General features: G+C 47.8%; 1 protein-coding gene across 4 annotated transcripts; it reads left to right on the forward strand.

Annotated features, from left to right (window-relative positions):
• Positions 1–50: 50 nt before the first annotated feature.
• LOC102193086 (histone-lysine N-methyltransferase ASH1L) lies at positions 51–14,673 on the forward strand. Of its 4 annotated transcripts, XM_005732078.1 has the most exons (14): positions 52–364; positions 3,066–3,959; positions 4,869–9,003; positions 10,343–10,694; positions 10,852–11,025; positions 11,137–11,231; positions 11,316–11,389; positions 11,476–11,521; positions 11,632–11,672; positions 11,772–11,842; positions 11,946–12,127; positions 12,639–12,730; positions 12,851–12,993; positions 13,074–14,673. In XM_005732078.1, the coding sequence occupies exons 2-13, from the start codon at positions 3,279–3,281 to the stop codon at positions 12,977–12,979; spliced, it is 6,072 nt and encodes a 2,023-aa protein (XP_005732135.1). In that variant the 5' UTR covers positions 52–364; positions 3,066–3,278; the 3' UTR covers positions 12,980–12,993; positions 13,074–14,673. The 4 variants fall into 4 exon arrangements, 3 of the variants coding, with proteins under 3 accessions (XP_005732136.1, XP_005732137.1, XP_005732135.1); XR_311703.1 differs by lacking the exon at positions 13,074–14,673 and having other exon boundaries at positions 51–364; positions 11,946–12,122; positions 12,851–12,917; XM_005732079.1 differs by lacking the exons at positions 12,851–12,993; positions 13,074–14,673 and having other exon boundaries at positions 51–364; positions 11,946–12,140; positions 12,639–12,703.
• The last annotated feature ends 266 nt before the right edge of the window (positions 14,674–14,939 follow it).

Consider the following 14,939-nt stretch of genomic DNA (forward strand, 5'->3'; position numbering starts at 1 on the left):
GAGAGAGAGAGCGAGAAAGAGAGAGAGGAGGTAGAGAGAGAAGTAGGCAAAAAAATAAAAAAAATAAGATCCAGCGTAACCAGTCCGCCACCTAGCTGCGGAGACGCGCCGACGGAGATCCGTCGACTGTATGATTATGAAAACACCCGCGCCAATGTTGTTACACAGTAGGCTCTGCGCTCTGATGGGACTGAAACTCGGTTTTAGGGGGTGTTTTAACCTCCGCTGGCCTTAGTTATGTAATCAAAGCAACATCTAATGCACCAAAAAGCCGTGGATCGCCGCTGGTGCGAAAGGGGAGAGCAGGACAGCAACACCTTAACCTCCTGCCTAAACGCAGTTGGCTCTGGGACGCGCTCTCGGGGTAAGTAGCCTACGTAGCCTTATTACTGCTTGTCATGGCAGTCCGTATTAATGCGTGCAGGCCTGTCATCATCAGCGGGCTCAAAGCGCAGCAGGTTAAGAATTTTGTGCATCCGCTTTGCGCTAATTTTATCCCTTGTTGCCGAGTGTGTTTCCCTCCCCTCTGTTCTCCCCGCACGGTGATATTTCTTATTTCAATGTTGCTGACACCAGCAGAAGGACTGGCAGAGGACAGATAGAAGAGAGAGAGAGCGAGAGAGAGGAGAGGCGGGGAGGGGGGGCTGAGGAAAAAGGTGGCTCGGTACTAATCCGCACCAGCACAAACACTACCAGCAAGCACATTTTTTCGTGCTACGTAGCCTCCCACTTCCATGTTGAGTTTGAAACGTGCAGCTGGGTCATGTTTTAGGGCGCGTAGATGTGCGATATGTCTCAAAATAGGAGACAGGAGTGACGACAACAACAACACGTGCATGTGTGTATCATTTGTAAGTGCGACAGCATCAGGCGGGTAGTGATTTTCCGAGGTGCGCAAAGTCATTATGGAGAAGGAAGCTCCTGTTGACGTCCTCGGTAAACCAGTGATAGGTTGCTCCAGTGCGGTAACACCCCCACTGCCCATACTGTATCTACAGTAGCAACATCAGTGAGCCTACGCAGCTGCGACCCGGGTACACAATGTACGGCCAACGCACTAACTAGAGGGAAAGTGTGTGTGCGTGTGCGCGTCTGAGGAGGGGGACTCACGTGAGAAACTTCCCCGTACGCTTACCGCGAGGCTTCGTGGTTCAGTGATTTCAGATGCCATCACAGGGGCCCAATTTCCAGCTGGGCTCATGCTGTTGTCAGGCAGATGATAATAGTGTTGTAGTTATCGATGATAACGCTGTCATGGGATGGTGATGATGGCTGGAAATATGGTGGGCCATTATCATGATTTAATCGTTGCTTCGGCGCTCCCGAGCCACCGCACTGACTACAGTGTCAAGTCAACCCATCATCCTGTCACTGGAAATAGCTTCTGGTCTAATGTTAGAATAATTTTGAGTTATGTGTGAGAGGTATAGTTCTGGAGACTATAAAAAGCCATTAGTATGCACTCTGACTGATGCTGAATGGGCTTGCCCTTTTAAGTCTGAAAACCTGCCACTCTGGCTCTCCTCTTATGGCGAGTTTTCACAAACAGGTTTGTAACTCATACTGCTTGTGCTCACGGCCCCTCCGTACAGGCTTCTGGAGTGGACTTGATAATAAAAGTTGCCGCAGTTAAGTTCAAGAGGACCACTGTCCACCTCTACGCTCATTTTCTTTCATTGTAAGGAGGACTGGTCTTGGAAATGCTTTCCAAAACTGTTACATAACAGCGGTTACTGAAACAGATGTTGATTTGAGCTTCTATGATTCAAGGGAAGGGTTTGGGTGTGGAGGGACCAAGAGGCACGAGAGATAGCCCACTGAGCTCTTAAATGAAAACATTATCTGAGATGCTCTCGTAAGTCTAAGGGGGCAGTTCAGAGCGCTGAGAGACAGATGAGCTATTTCATAAGAGGCGCTCAGGAGAGAGCTGCAAGAATGCTTGCCCGGGTGTGTTTTATTAGAAAATGGATGAGTGTCTCCCTTAATGAGGGAGAGCGAATAATGAAGGAAGCATGACAGAAAGATGCTGCTTCCCTTCGACACGTTGAAAAGCGGTCTGGAAACACCACGAATGAGAGTGAAAGTTTTTTCCTGGTGAGGAGAATGTTATTTTAGGGTGTGTTACTTCACTATAATGTCACATTAAAAGGCCATTTACAATGGGGGTCAATGAAAAGCTTACTTGACTTAGAGGAAGCAATGGGAGGAGGAGGAATTTGCGCTCCTTTCCAAAAATAAGTTTTACCCTTTCCTACGGATTTGTGTTACCACTACTGAAAGGGGAGGAGGGGAACAGTCGGACTGTGAATGGAGAGATTTAAGTTGGAGAGAAGGAAAAGAACGACAAGGAAGAGGAAATATGGTTCTGATTAACATGGATACAGTGTATGAGTTGACCATTTTACTGTGTGGTCTACACACACACACACACACAGAGTGAGAGAGAGAGAGAGTGGAGGGACTAATAGAGAATGCATGCAAAAGCTTACTGCCAAACATGAAAAGGGGAGTTTCGGAGAGAAAAGAAAGTACAGCAGCGGGAAGGGTGGGAGGAGGAGTGCTTGTGGGAGTAGCTGAGAACAGAAGGCGCAAAGACAGTGGAGGGAGCAGGGGAGGAGACTGGATCAAGTGTTTGAATTAGCCAGAAGCTGATTGATTGATAGATTGATTTGCGGAGAGACACGGGAAGGATTACGACATAAGTGAAGAGTGTAGAGGTTTGGGGTGTGTTCGCTGTCTTTTAGCTCCATCGATATTTGCGGATTGTCGGAGCGAACTAGCCCAGGCTGTTTTTTTGGGGGGAATGTAAGTCAGTCTTCCAGCTAATGCCGACATTCTGGGAATCAGCAACGTTGATTGGCCTCCTGGGTTTTCTGGATGATGAGATCATCTCTGTGGACACAGACTTTAGCACCTCGCTACAGCTGCCTGAAGGAAGGGGACTTTCCCCTCAATTCCTGTACTGCTGCTGTTCAACATCTTAGCTCACTGAAATGACTAATCACTGGCCTCTCTATCTTTCTGTCTTTTCTTCCACTTTCCTTCTGCCTTTTACTCTGTCTCAGTGTAACTGTAAAGGACATCAGAGAGACCTTCCCTTGCCGGATGAAGGTACAGAGCTGCACTTGGACTCTTACTGGATCTTTTTTTTTTGTGACCCTTGTGATCGACACCTGCATTCTGCTCTTCACCCTTGACCCCACCAACCCCACTGGAGTCGTTTTAAAGTGTTGTACTGGTAACCTCACAGCATCCTACTTCTCCCCCCGACTTCTCTGATGGACCAGAGAGTGAAGGGGGGAACCCCTCCGACCACAGCCTCCACTCTGGACCCCGCCTCTGCACCTGAAGACTCTGAGCAGGACCAAGTGGCAGAGAAAAAGAGGAGAGGGGAAGTAGAGAATGGCGAGGCAGTGGGGAAAAAGGAGGAGGACAAAAAGGGAGGAGGAAGAAAGAGAGAAGGAGACAAGGGGGCAGTGCTGGAGCTGCTCATCGAGGGGCGCTGTGGCAGCGTGGGGCAGCAACAGCTTCAGCTCTCTGGCAGAGAGGCCAGCTGCCCCGAGGGGAATGTAAGAGTCCGAATTGGTCTCCAAACCAAGCGCACCAAGAAACCGCCCAAGATCTTGGAGAGCTACGTCTGCAAGCCCACCATCAGGACCTATCAGAGACAAGGCAGGGGGGGTTTGCTAAAGGGCGATGGAGAAGGAGGGGGAGCAGGCCAGCAGAGTAAAACCAGCTCTGCCCCAGACGAAGCAAACAGAGAGCAACACTCAGGCTTGGATGCTGTCCAGACCACATCCAAACAAACTGCATCTGCTGCTTCACCACCAGTTACATCATCAATACCGTTGTTGTCTTCGTCATCACAGTCACTGTCGCTGTCACCGACATTTTCTACAGCTTCCAGCCCGGCCTCTGTCCCTGTCGTAACCAGCCAAGGGACGAAGTCTGCCAAACAGGTAAGTTAAGGACAAGGCCTCACATATGTGCAGCGTTCCTCGTGTCAGCTGCCAACAGATTGCCCTTTTTTAGGGGGATTAATAAAGTTGATCTGAATCTGAATAAATCTGCAATTAGCTGAAGTTAGCTTGAGAAATGGCACCTTTGTGCTTTGTTTAGGCTTTTTACAGCTAACCACCATTCTCATAGAGTCTTTGATGTGGTGCAAAATCACCCAGCATTGAGCTCACTTGTAATATCTATCTAACAGCCATTGTCTCAATCCTGAAACTCAAGCAGTGCATTTTAAAAACAGACCTATAAATAGGACAACAGCACGGCAACCGCTTGGAGTTATTACAGACACTGGCCCATCAGTCCTTATGACAATCACCCAAGGGAAAGCTTATAGCTTTAGCTGCACAAACGCCACTCAAGCTACAGCATACCAAAATTACAGAACAAGTATGAAATGTCAAGCCTTCTCATCTGTATTAGTGGCAATTTATAGCCACCAATAGCAAGGCTTTCTCTCCCTCTCTTTCTGTCTCTGCTTGGCTCTCTATATCTGTCCCTCTCTTCTATTTTTACATCCCCTCTTTTCTCTACCTGCTCTCATTTATCTTTCACTCCCCCTCTGTCCCTGTCCCACTCCCTTCCTCTCCGTTTCTCTGCCTTTGTATTTCTCCTCTCTTTGTCAACCCCATTCCTGTTTCCACTCTCTCCTCCTCGGTGTGCCCTCGTTTCCCTGCTTGATTGAGTCGTTTTTATCTTCACTGTCCTTTTTAATGGGGAACAATAACAAAAGAATTTCAGTTACAGTCTCTTTTTCATTGTCCGTCACTGTTGTTGACGGCAAACTAAAAGATGCCTATGACAGAGATTTGCTTTTTTCTTTCTTTCTTTTTTCTCTGTTTTTCATCTCTCAGGTTCCTATCAAGCTGGCCGATAAGACAGAGGTGAATTCATCTGAGAGAGTGAAGAAAGACAAATCTCAGAGCGTCAATGGCCAGCCCGTCCTTGCAGGACCCAAACCCTGCTCACCCACAACAGACCAGGCAGCTTCAACTACTCCTTCCAGCCCATGCATCCAGACACAAGCTCCACTGGAAACCAGGAATGATGAAAACACCTCCAAGAAGCATAATGGTTTGGTACAGACAACCAAACAGAAGGGCCTGTCCAATGGGAAAGGCTCCTCTAACATTCTTGGCACTCCTACTTCATCCAAAGTCAAAGTTGGAAAACACAGCACTTCCACCTCTACTTCTTCCATGGACTCTTCAACAAGACCTCCAGTCTCCACTGGTTCCCATAAAGAACTTAGCCTTTCCAATAAGAGCAGGCCAGAATCTCCCTCCTATCCCTCAATTACCCCAAAACCGCAGTCATCCCCCGCTGTGGAACTCTCTGTCCAATCCCAAGGTCACGATCCCTCTGTAGAGCACCCGCTGGAGAAAAAGAGAGAGAAAGAGAGAAAAGCAAAAAAAGAGAAACGCAAAGACAAGAAGTCGAAGCGAGATAGGCTGGAGGCTGATAAAGCAAAAAACGAGGGCAGAAAGGAGGAGGGTAAGAAGAAGAAAAAGGAAAAAGGGAAGGATGGGAAATCGAGACATGGAAAAGAAAAGGATGAACGACATAGAAGTGATGATCTAAAGAGTGACAGAGGAAAGGTTGAGAAAAAGAGGGATAAGCTCAGCCCAGACAGACAAAGAATAGAGGATAACAGTGCAAAATGTGGGGAAACTGCTGACAACGGCAAGCTAGATAAAACCTGCAAATTAGTGAATACAGGCAGACCAGATGAGAAGGAGAAGACAGATGACAGTTGCAAGTCAGTTAAACAAGCTGAGGCAGCAACAACAACAGGTGACACGAGTAAATCAAAAGAACAGGACGTCTCGAGACATTCAACAGTGCCTCCAAGCCACCCCTCCTCTTCTGCTCCTCCCCCTGTGCCCACGCCTTCTGCCCATTCTCCCATTTCTCCCCCTTCTTCCCCACAAGAGCAGGATAGCCGACCGCTCAAAAAACGTAAAGCCAGAAGGCCCAGCTGGACCAAGCTGGTGCACCGGGCCCAGAGAGTGGAAAATCAGGAAGCTCCTTCTGATTCACTACAAAATCCTTTACTGAGTTTCACCCAGAACACCAAGACGCCCCTTCCTGCCAAAGCCACTATTCAGCAGAGTGATGAGTCACACCCAGCAACCTCTGGCTCCCTAACCAACAGCTCCTCCCCAGTGTCTTCTGCAACCAAACCTCCAACCCCAAAGCAGAATCACCCCACATCAGAATCCAGCCCCCCTTCTTCCAGAAACCCCATAAACACGGCCCGAAAAAGGGGTCGTCCTAAATCCTACAGCTCTAGTTTAGACGAACCTCCCCCTCAGCTTACACCAAACGATATCGCAACTGAGGTGCCTCTCCGGGGCTGTGACGGAGTTCCGAAAGCCCCTGTGCTGGAGCCAAGTGCAATACTGCAGTGTGTGGCTCAGTCTAAATCCAGCCCCAAGAAGCGTGGCCGGCCTCCCAAACGACCTTTCCCCGAGGAGGCGAGTGGAGATGCACTAAATCACGCTGATCATACAGTGAGTGGTAAAGATTTTCACCCCCCTGAAAAGGGAAACAGGCAGCTAAAGCTCAGGAGGCTGATTAATGAGATGAAGAAAAGAAAGAAGAGGAGATTTCACAAAGTAATGCTGTCTGGGTATTTAGGAAAGGAAGGAAGGGCAGGAGAGGCAGCAGATGGTGAGACTTCTCAGAGAATGTGTAAATCGATAGAGGCTACAACAGTACACACACTCTCAGCCCTGTCCTCCTCCTTTGGAAGTAAGCTAGGCCCTCAGATCAATGTGAGCAAGAGGGGGACCATCTACATGGGCAAGAGGCGAGGACGCAAGCCTAAATCCCAAACCGCCAACCTAAATTCAAACTCCCAGAACTCCACTCACTCCTCTCTGTTTACCAGTCCCTCAGAAACTTCTCTCTTCTCGACTAACCAACCCCAGCCTCCTCCGTCTCACCCGTTTCCCTCCCCATCTCTTACTCACTCCAGCGGGGCCCAGAGTCCTTACAGTGAGGGCAGCCTCGCAGAACCAACATCCTCCCTACTTTTTCCTCACCCCTTCTACCTCCCCTCCCCATCCTCCTCCTGTACCTCCCCCCGTCCTCCCTCCTCCTCATCGCTCTCTCCCTTTGTGAAGAAGAGCTGTCCATGTCAGGGAAGGCATCACTTCCCCTTTCACCAGTCTTCATGTAAGCTCTCTTGCCCCACCCCTCCACTGCATCACACACCTGGCTCTCCTGGCCACCTGAAAGAGGCCACCCCGTCCCCGAGGAGTGAATCACACAGCGAAGAGACCCTGCCCAGCGACAGCGGGATCGGAACGGACAACAATAGCGTCTCTGAGCGAGGGGAGATGAGGGGACCTCGGGGCGTGTTGAGGATGGGTCAGGGGTCAGGAGCGATTCTAGGTGGTCAAAGGCACCTTTCTTCCATCATGGACTGTCCCTCTCCAGTCTCTTTGCCTCTGTCTCACATCCCCAGACACACCAACCCCATGGCCAACTCAAATACCATGGAGCGGCACAGAGACCGACATCGACATAGGCGCAGGGATTACGATTGTTCTCCTTCCTGTACCTGCTTGTGTCCCTGCCCCTGTCCAGGACACAACAAGTGCACTCATTCGGACTATTATTCCTGTGTTGGGCACAATGCACTGAAGAGACAGAAAAATAAACACAAGAAGAAGCACCAGCAGCTGCACCTGCAGGACCCAGAGTTTCTGGCCGAACTCGAAGACTTAATCAGTCAGTTCAGCGAGGTACATATCGGACGGCGTAGCTGGGCGAGGACAGGACTGGGACAAGGCTTTGATGGGAGTGCGAATGCTGCCGGAGGAAGGCGACATCATTCCTCCTCTTCCCACCGCTCCAACATTTTCAGGATCAATCTAAATGGCTTCTACTCTCCTCACCCGTCATCTTTCTCTGCTAATCCCACGTTCTCCCCGCAGCCTTTCTACCCTTGCCACTGCAACAGAAAGCCAGACCGCAGGCAATGCGGCTGCCCTTCAAAGTTTCAGGAGACCATTGAGAATATGGGCTTCTACAACAGCTATCCCACAACCACAACACTTTACCACCACCTCCCCTCCTACACGCTTCCATCTCCCCACCAGTATGCCCCTCATCAGCCCCACCACGCCCACTTTCTCCTTAATCCACCTAGGTTTCACAGGCGGAGGAGTAGGCTGCTGAGGGAGGGAGCTTTAGGAGGGGAAATCGAAGGGGATATCGGGGTAGGCAGTGGAGGACGGCCACACCTCGGCTCAGGGTTCGCATCCGGCTTCTCTTACGGCTGCGGGAGGAGTGAACACAAACACAAACATAAACATCGTCACAGGCACTGCGAACGAGACGTGGACGAGGAGGAGGAGATACACGAGGACGAGGAGGAAGATGGAGTGGAACGAGAGGGGCTGGCCTGCTCAAAGTCAAGGTTGGGGTTCGTTTTGGGGCAAGGAGAAGGAGGAAGGAAAGTGGCAAGGGGAACAGGGAGCATGCTGGGTAAAGAATCAACTTGGCTGCGTGAGAATGGAAATGATTCCTTTTCCGCTGTCGCTGCTGCCGCTGCCTCATCGTCATCGTCCGCAGACAGGTACAAACACACTTCGCTCACGTCACTGGGGCTGGGATCCTCTCACCTGTCTTCATTCGGAGGAGGATGGGGCGGCCTGGGTCAGAGCTGGGCGAAATTTGGGAGTCTGGGAGCTACAGCGTTCGGAAACTCAAACCCCAGCTGGAGAGGCTTCACCGGAGACCAGCATGCAGGAAGACTGATCGCGTCGGACGGCGAGGACGAAGATGGGGACGAGGATGTTCAAGAGTCGCATCTGTACAGGACGTCCCCATCGCCGACACACACCAACCTGTTCACGTCTGCTGCCATAGCAACAGGAGGGAGGGGTCTGAGCAGTGGATTGGCCATTAGGAATCAAGGAAATGTAGAGAGGTCGTGGAGGAGACACGAACCGGCGTGGACAGAGAGGAGAGACGCAGGTGAGGGTGCATGAATGATTTGATCTCTGACGAGTCTTTGCTTTCACCCGATCGATCAGTGCGAGGCTGCGATCACATGACAGCGTGACTGTGCTGATGAATGCTACAGAAATCTCCACTGAGAGCATTTTGAGTTTTGTGAATAGGCTGTTGTGTTCTGCTACTGTGTCAATGGCGGAGAATATGAATATATAGGATACTGACAGTAATCTAGATAAAGCAGGGAATCTATCATCAAATGTACCTACCACTGAAATATGACAGCAGCGAGCAAATCATGACAGCTAGCCGAGTGAATAAGATTTATGCCAAGAGCTTCTTTCCACTTGCACGGTATGACAGATTTTTATATTTGTGCAATGTGGAGATGAAACTGTGCTACCAGTAGTGTCCCCAGTATAGGGACAGCGCTGCTTTTTCTCAGGTGTTGTTAAGCCATGCATCAAAAGCCTGGAGGGTGTTTGAGAGGAAATCAGACTCCATTCTTTTTATAGCTAATTTCAGACTCTCTCTGCTGTGCGAGAGCCGATGCCTGACACAAACACACAGCCTCTCAGCAACCACTATCTGCTGGAATTTTTATAAAGTGTTATAGCAGGAGAGCAGCGTCTTGATGGGAATCTGCCAGAAAATCTTTGAAATCTTCCTGGTCGGCAGTGAACCACACGCTGTTGCAGCCTAGGGCTACCCAGTGAGAACAGTCATTAGTTAACCACCAGATTGGCTATTTAAAGATTGGCCTATCCCTCACTGCTGCCCAACAAGGCCTATTTGACTTGGAAAAATCCAATAAGGAAAGAGTGGTCAGTCTTGTCACTGGCAGTGGAAAATGGAACAAAAAGACGAATGACCTCAGAGAGATGGATAAAGGAATAGCACAGAGGTCAGACGGGGGGCAAAGGAAAAATGTTTTTGCAAGCGGAGGAATATATTTGACATCCGTTCGCCGTCTGTAGCTGCTGAGCTTTCTGGGGTTGTATTTCACAGTAACCGAATTTGTAAAAAATAAATAGTGTGCTTAGTGCATATTTGTGCATGCTCACTGAAAAAGTATGCATGATGCACCGTGTTTATGTCTGTTTTTCTTTTCCTTGTTTTTTGTGGCGTGCATAAATCACTTTTTAATGTGTTTCCCAGAAGTGAAATGGTCAGAGGAAATGTTGTGACTCACCTAATGTGCGGCCTATGTGCATGACTCAGCCTAGACTGGCCTCACCTCACACCTCCTGCCGGCTCAATCACAGATCCACATCTGTCTCATTTCCTCTCCACCACTTACACCCCACCCTCCCCTCATGCCTCCGACTGCCCCCCCCCCTTGTTATTTCGATGACTTCAGGTTTACAAGGTGACTCGAGAAGCCGAGGGCAGCAGAAAAGTGTGCCAACGTCAGACAGCGCGGCGCTGAAGAACAAAAGAAGGCCAGGACGGCCCAGGAAGCACCCGCTGCCCTCCTCTGTGTCCTCCCCCGCGCACTTATCTGCAACGCCGTCCATGTCCTCACCTGAAATCTTGCCAGGACACAGCCACGTCAGAGATGAGAGAGAAGTGGGAGGGAGAACAGAAGAAAGACTGCCAGAGAGAGACAGGGGAGGAGGCGACACGGCGCAGCAGGTGACGGAGTCGGAGCTGCAGGCCAAGAGGAAGAGAGGACGGAAGAGAAAACACAGTGACTCGCCCTGTCATCAGAGGTAAACACCTGAGCTGGTTGACTTGAAAATTCAATACAACCACTCACTACTGTCCTATTAACCCATCGTTTTCAGCACTGTGTGCTAAACCAGTGCCTTTCTCTCTTTCTTTTCCCTCTCTATCATTCTATCTCTCTCTTTGTGCTTTCCTTTTTAGTGTCGCTGAGGATAAATCCGAGTGCGACGCCCTCCCTGAATGTTTTAGCCAGTCAGACGTCGACCAGGCTCCGCCCCAACCCGTAACCATCCAAAGAGAGGAAAAGGCCGATGGTCCTCCCAGGAAGAAATTCCTGAGGGCAGGTCTTTACTCTGATGATTACAAAACTACAGAGTGAGTTGACTGAATCCATAAACGAACTATTATAATGGGGTTTTTTTTTTCCGTTATCTGTTTTTTATTTTTTGTTTGTTTGTTTAAATATTTATTATGCATCTTTCCTAGCCCCCCCTCCCAAACCCAGAAGAACTGCAAAGAGAACATGGAGTACACGCCAGGGGAGAACGAGTACAGCCTTTTACCTGCTCCCATCCATGTCGGTGAGTATATAAGAAAATGTAAACACTGCTAGTGTGTACTATGTTCTTGTAGTAATGCAGCTAAGCTCACTTTATCTTCTTCAGGGAAGTACCTGAGGCTAAAAAGAATTCATTTCCAGCTGCCCTATGATGTGATGTGGCTCTGGCAGCACAACCAGGTACAGTCACACCAGATCAGACTTTGCAGGGCACAAGCTTTTAAAATAATGTCCTTGGATCTAACTTTCATGTTGTTTGGTTACAGCTTCACCGACAGCCTGCTGTCCCCCTGAAGAGGAAGCGGCGTTACTGTGAGTCGCCGCTATTACAGTGTTACAGCAGTTGTTAGATGTTGTCAGGTTTAGCTGACTTGTCGGATAATTTCTTTCTTACCGTGTTTCTTTCTCTCTGATTCACTCAGGCCGGCTGAAAGAGAGGACTGCATCATATCAGCAGACAGCGGTGAGTTTTTTGTGGCTCGTGGTTATTTGATTCCAGTGATGAATGTTTTTGCAATTATCTGTCCCGAAGCTTACGCGCGTCTCTGCATTTATTGTAAAGGAGGAGAGCTCCAGTGACATTACCAGCTTGTTCCCGCACCTCGACATGGAGCCTTTGACCAGCAGCGAGAGGTACGGAAAGTACACGACGATTCGCGTTTCACATTAAACTATTTGTTGCGATATTATTGAACTAATGTCAGCAGTTCATGTTTCTCCATTTGTGCCGGGCCAGGAGCTTTGTGGTGAAGCACCATGTGTTCCTTGTGAGGAACTGGGAGCTGGTGAGAGACAGACAAATCCGGATGAGAATAGAGAGGGAGAGAGAACGAGACGCAGAGGGGGAGGGAGAGGAGGGCGACTCACGACATCTGTCCTGTGAAGGAGCCAATGGGGACGACAGCCACATCAAGTCAGGTCCATGAAGCAAGTGTGTGTGTTAGTTTTTGTTTCTGTAGGTGTTCGTGTATGCCCCCGTGTATGTGGTTTAGACTCTATACATTTTCATTTCTACCGACTTCTTTCGGCGTCTTGTGTTGTGTCTTTTCCTCCACGTGTGCATGTATGTGTACGTGTGTGCCGTACAGACCGCCGTCCTCACAACTGGCTTGTCTCTGCATATCATACTCAGCAACAAAAACTAAGTGGTTTTCCAACCACAGAATTCAGCCTGCAGAAATGTTTCCCCATTTCTGTCATCCACCGCTGGTGTCCAAGAACCCAGCAGGCATCAACTTTCCCCATTAACAGTGAAACCACACACAGTTTCCATCAAAGACTCCATGACTGATTGCAGATAGAAATCAAGGGGAAATAAGGACACTTGCATAATTACAGACATTTCTGTAAAAGAAACGAGCGCAGTTTTCATTCCCTCCTACGTCGCCTTCACTAACATACAGAAAACTCTTTGGCCTTTGACCCTCAGATCATCCAGTGGGGGTGGAAGTGACGGTTATCAGCAGTGACCCCCCCCACCAAAGTCAGGACACCTCCAGCTCGTTCACTGCCAGCCCCTGTGTGAGTCAACAAATCTACAAACATTAAAATATATATATATATATATATTAACAATGCAAAAATTCCACAAGGATAAAAAATCTGCTTTTGAAATTAACTGTGCATACTTGTTCACTCCAGCCCACCAAAACCCACAGCAGACATGAGGAGGAGGGAGAGGAAGAAAAACAAGGGGAAGGAGAAGTTTGCAGCAGAGAACAGAGGAGGAAACGGCTGAATGATTTACTTTTGAACCTGCAGCATTCATAAGCTAAAAAGAGGGGGTAAGTGAAACGTCTGCCGCTGAAGCAGAAGCCAGAAGTATGTGTACTATTTAGCTGACAGTATCTTTTCTTTTGTGTAGGTGGGACCACTCTGAGAAAGGGACCAGGACCCACCACTGGACAGATGAACTGATGTCACAACGCTGCTGTTAACAATGGCAGTCCCGCAGAGAAGAAGCGAGAAAAAGGAGACGAGATCTGGCGAATTATACCAGCTGAAAATGCAAAAGAAAGACATCTCAAACGCTGACAGATGAGTGTGTTGATCCTAGCTTTCTGAAGGGCATCCACATCAAGGATGAAACCATGGCAACACATCTTTTGTCCGAGCGGTGAGGGATGAGAGAAACAGAGATAGACTGTCCCGTATGAAAGAAAGAAAGAAAAAGAAAGAAAGAAACAGACCAGCTGAAATGAATTTGCACTAGTGCTGATTGAACAAGCACACTAAAGACTGTATGTATGCTGAGTGGACACACTATAAACACACACATACTGTACACTTTGATTGCTCTTACTTCAGCACCTTAAGCAAATTTGCGAAAGACGGACATTGCAGGGGAGTTTGGATATGGACTTATATGGTACTCAGCATTTCAGCTCCGACGTTTCCAAGAGACGAGGAGCTCGCAGGCTGCCCAGAGCAATACAAAATGTAGCCTGGGCCCTAAGTAGGTCAAAATTGAACGCTCATTTAGTTGGTAAGCTTTCAAAGTCACATTGCACCTTTGGGAAAATGACACGAGAGGAGACGTGAGCCAGTTAAAAGCTGTTGAGACAGTGTTAGGGGGTTTTCTTCACTTTATCAAGACAGTGTCTGCTATGTACCAGTGAATAGGCAGGGGAGGGGGTGGGCTTAGTGATAGGAATTTTGGCATCGCTGCAAGAGAATTTCTAATGAGGTTTTAAGAAAGAAGTTATTTTTTGGAGAAAAAACAAAGACAGCTCGAGTCGTGTCCGCTAAAAGAAATGGACGAAATATATTCACGATAGGAATGTTTATTGTTAACTATTTTCAGTATTGCTTCTGAGGGAGGAGAGGTGGACGTGTAAAAAGTGTTTTTGTTTACTTCAGACTGCCTTTGAGAATGTTTCACTCTTTGCTTCAGAGCATTGACAATCAGAATGTCCTCGGCAGGAGGGAGGAAGGAGAGCGGAAAGGGAATGAGAATCGATTTGCCCCAAATGCTCTGTAGAAGTGCCATGTAGTCTTGTGTACGTACCTAAGCGAACTCATGCAGTCTTTAAAAGCAATATCTCCTCTGATAAGGACTATATAAGAACTTCCTTTTTAAGATAAACTAAGAAAAAGAAAAAAAAAAAGTTGTGAATATTTGAGGATTGGAGGTCATTTTTCTGTACAGATGCAAAGTAGTTTGTTCTCATCTTAGGAACATCGGGCTAATCCACTTATTGGAAGTAACATAAGCGTTTAGTTACGTGTGAATGTACAGTACATCGAGAGACCTGTTTTCTTTCTGTCAGCAGTAGCGTGTAAAATTAGTATTATACACAATACAGTCTGGATTATACATGAAAGTTAATAAACCTTTCATTTTACTAAGATGTTTTTAAACTATACAGCTGACCAATATATCAGACATTTTTCCTTAAAGTTGACTATGATTGTATATGATTTGTTTTGTTTTTTTGTAGGACATAACTTGTCTGTTTGGTTTGTTTGGGTTTTCTTTTATTGGTTGTTTTTATTTGATTTTCTTTAGCCGAGCGTTACTTTTGTTTTTGGTCAGACAATCAGTGACAGTGACTTAGTTTTTCCAGTGTTACATTTCTGCTCTCTTTCAGTAGTGTGGCTTCTAATAACAAGCCAAGAAAGTGCAATTTCTTTGACTGTTTACATACTGTATGTATATTTTTCCCTCTTTCCTTTTTTAAACTAAGAGCACTACATTATTGCCAGTGGATGATTAACTTTATAGCAAAGG

This window comes from Pundamilia nyererei, unplaced genomic scaffold (assembly GCF_000239375.1).
Source record: "Pundamilia nyererei isolate P.nyererei 1_Seehausen unplaced genomic scaffold, PunNye1.0 scaffold00045, whole genome shotgun sequence".
Classification (NCBI taxonomy): domain Eukaryota; kingdom Metazoa; phylum Chordata; class Actinopteri; order Cichliformes; family Cichlidae; genus Pundamilia; species Pundamilia nyererei.

Coding starts and splice junctions, on each gene's coding strand:
- LOC102193086 (XM_005732078.1), top strand. CDS start 3,279: ATGGACCAGAGAGTGAAGGGGGGAACCCCTCCGACCACAGCCTCCACT. Junction 12,128..12,638: donor CGACAGCCACATCAAGTCAG/GTCCATGAAGCA, acceptor TTTGACCCTCAG/ATCATCCAGTGGGGGTGGAA. Junction 12,731..12,850: donor CGTTCACTGCCAGCCCCTGT/GTGAGTCAACAA, acceptor TGTTCACTCCAG/CCCACCAAAACCCACAGCAG.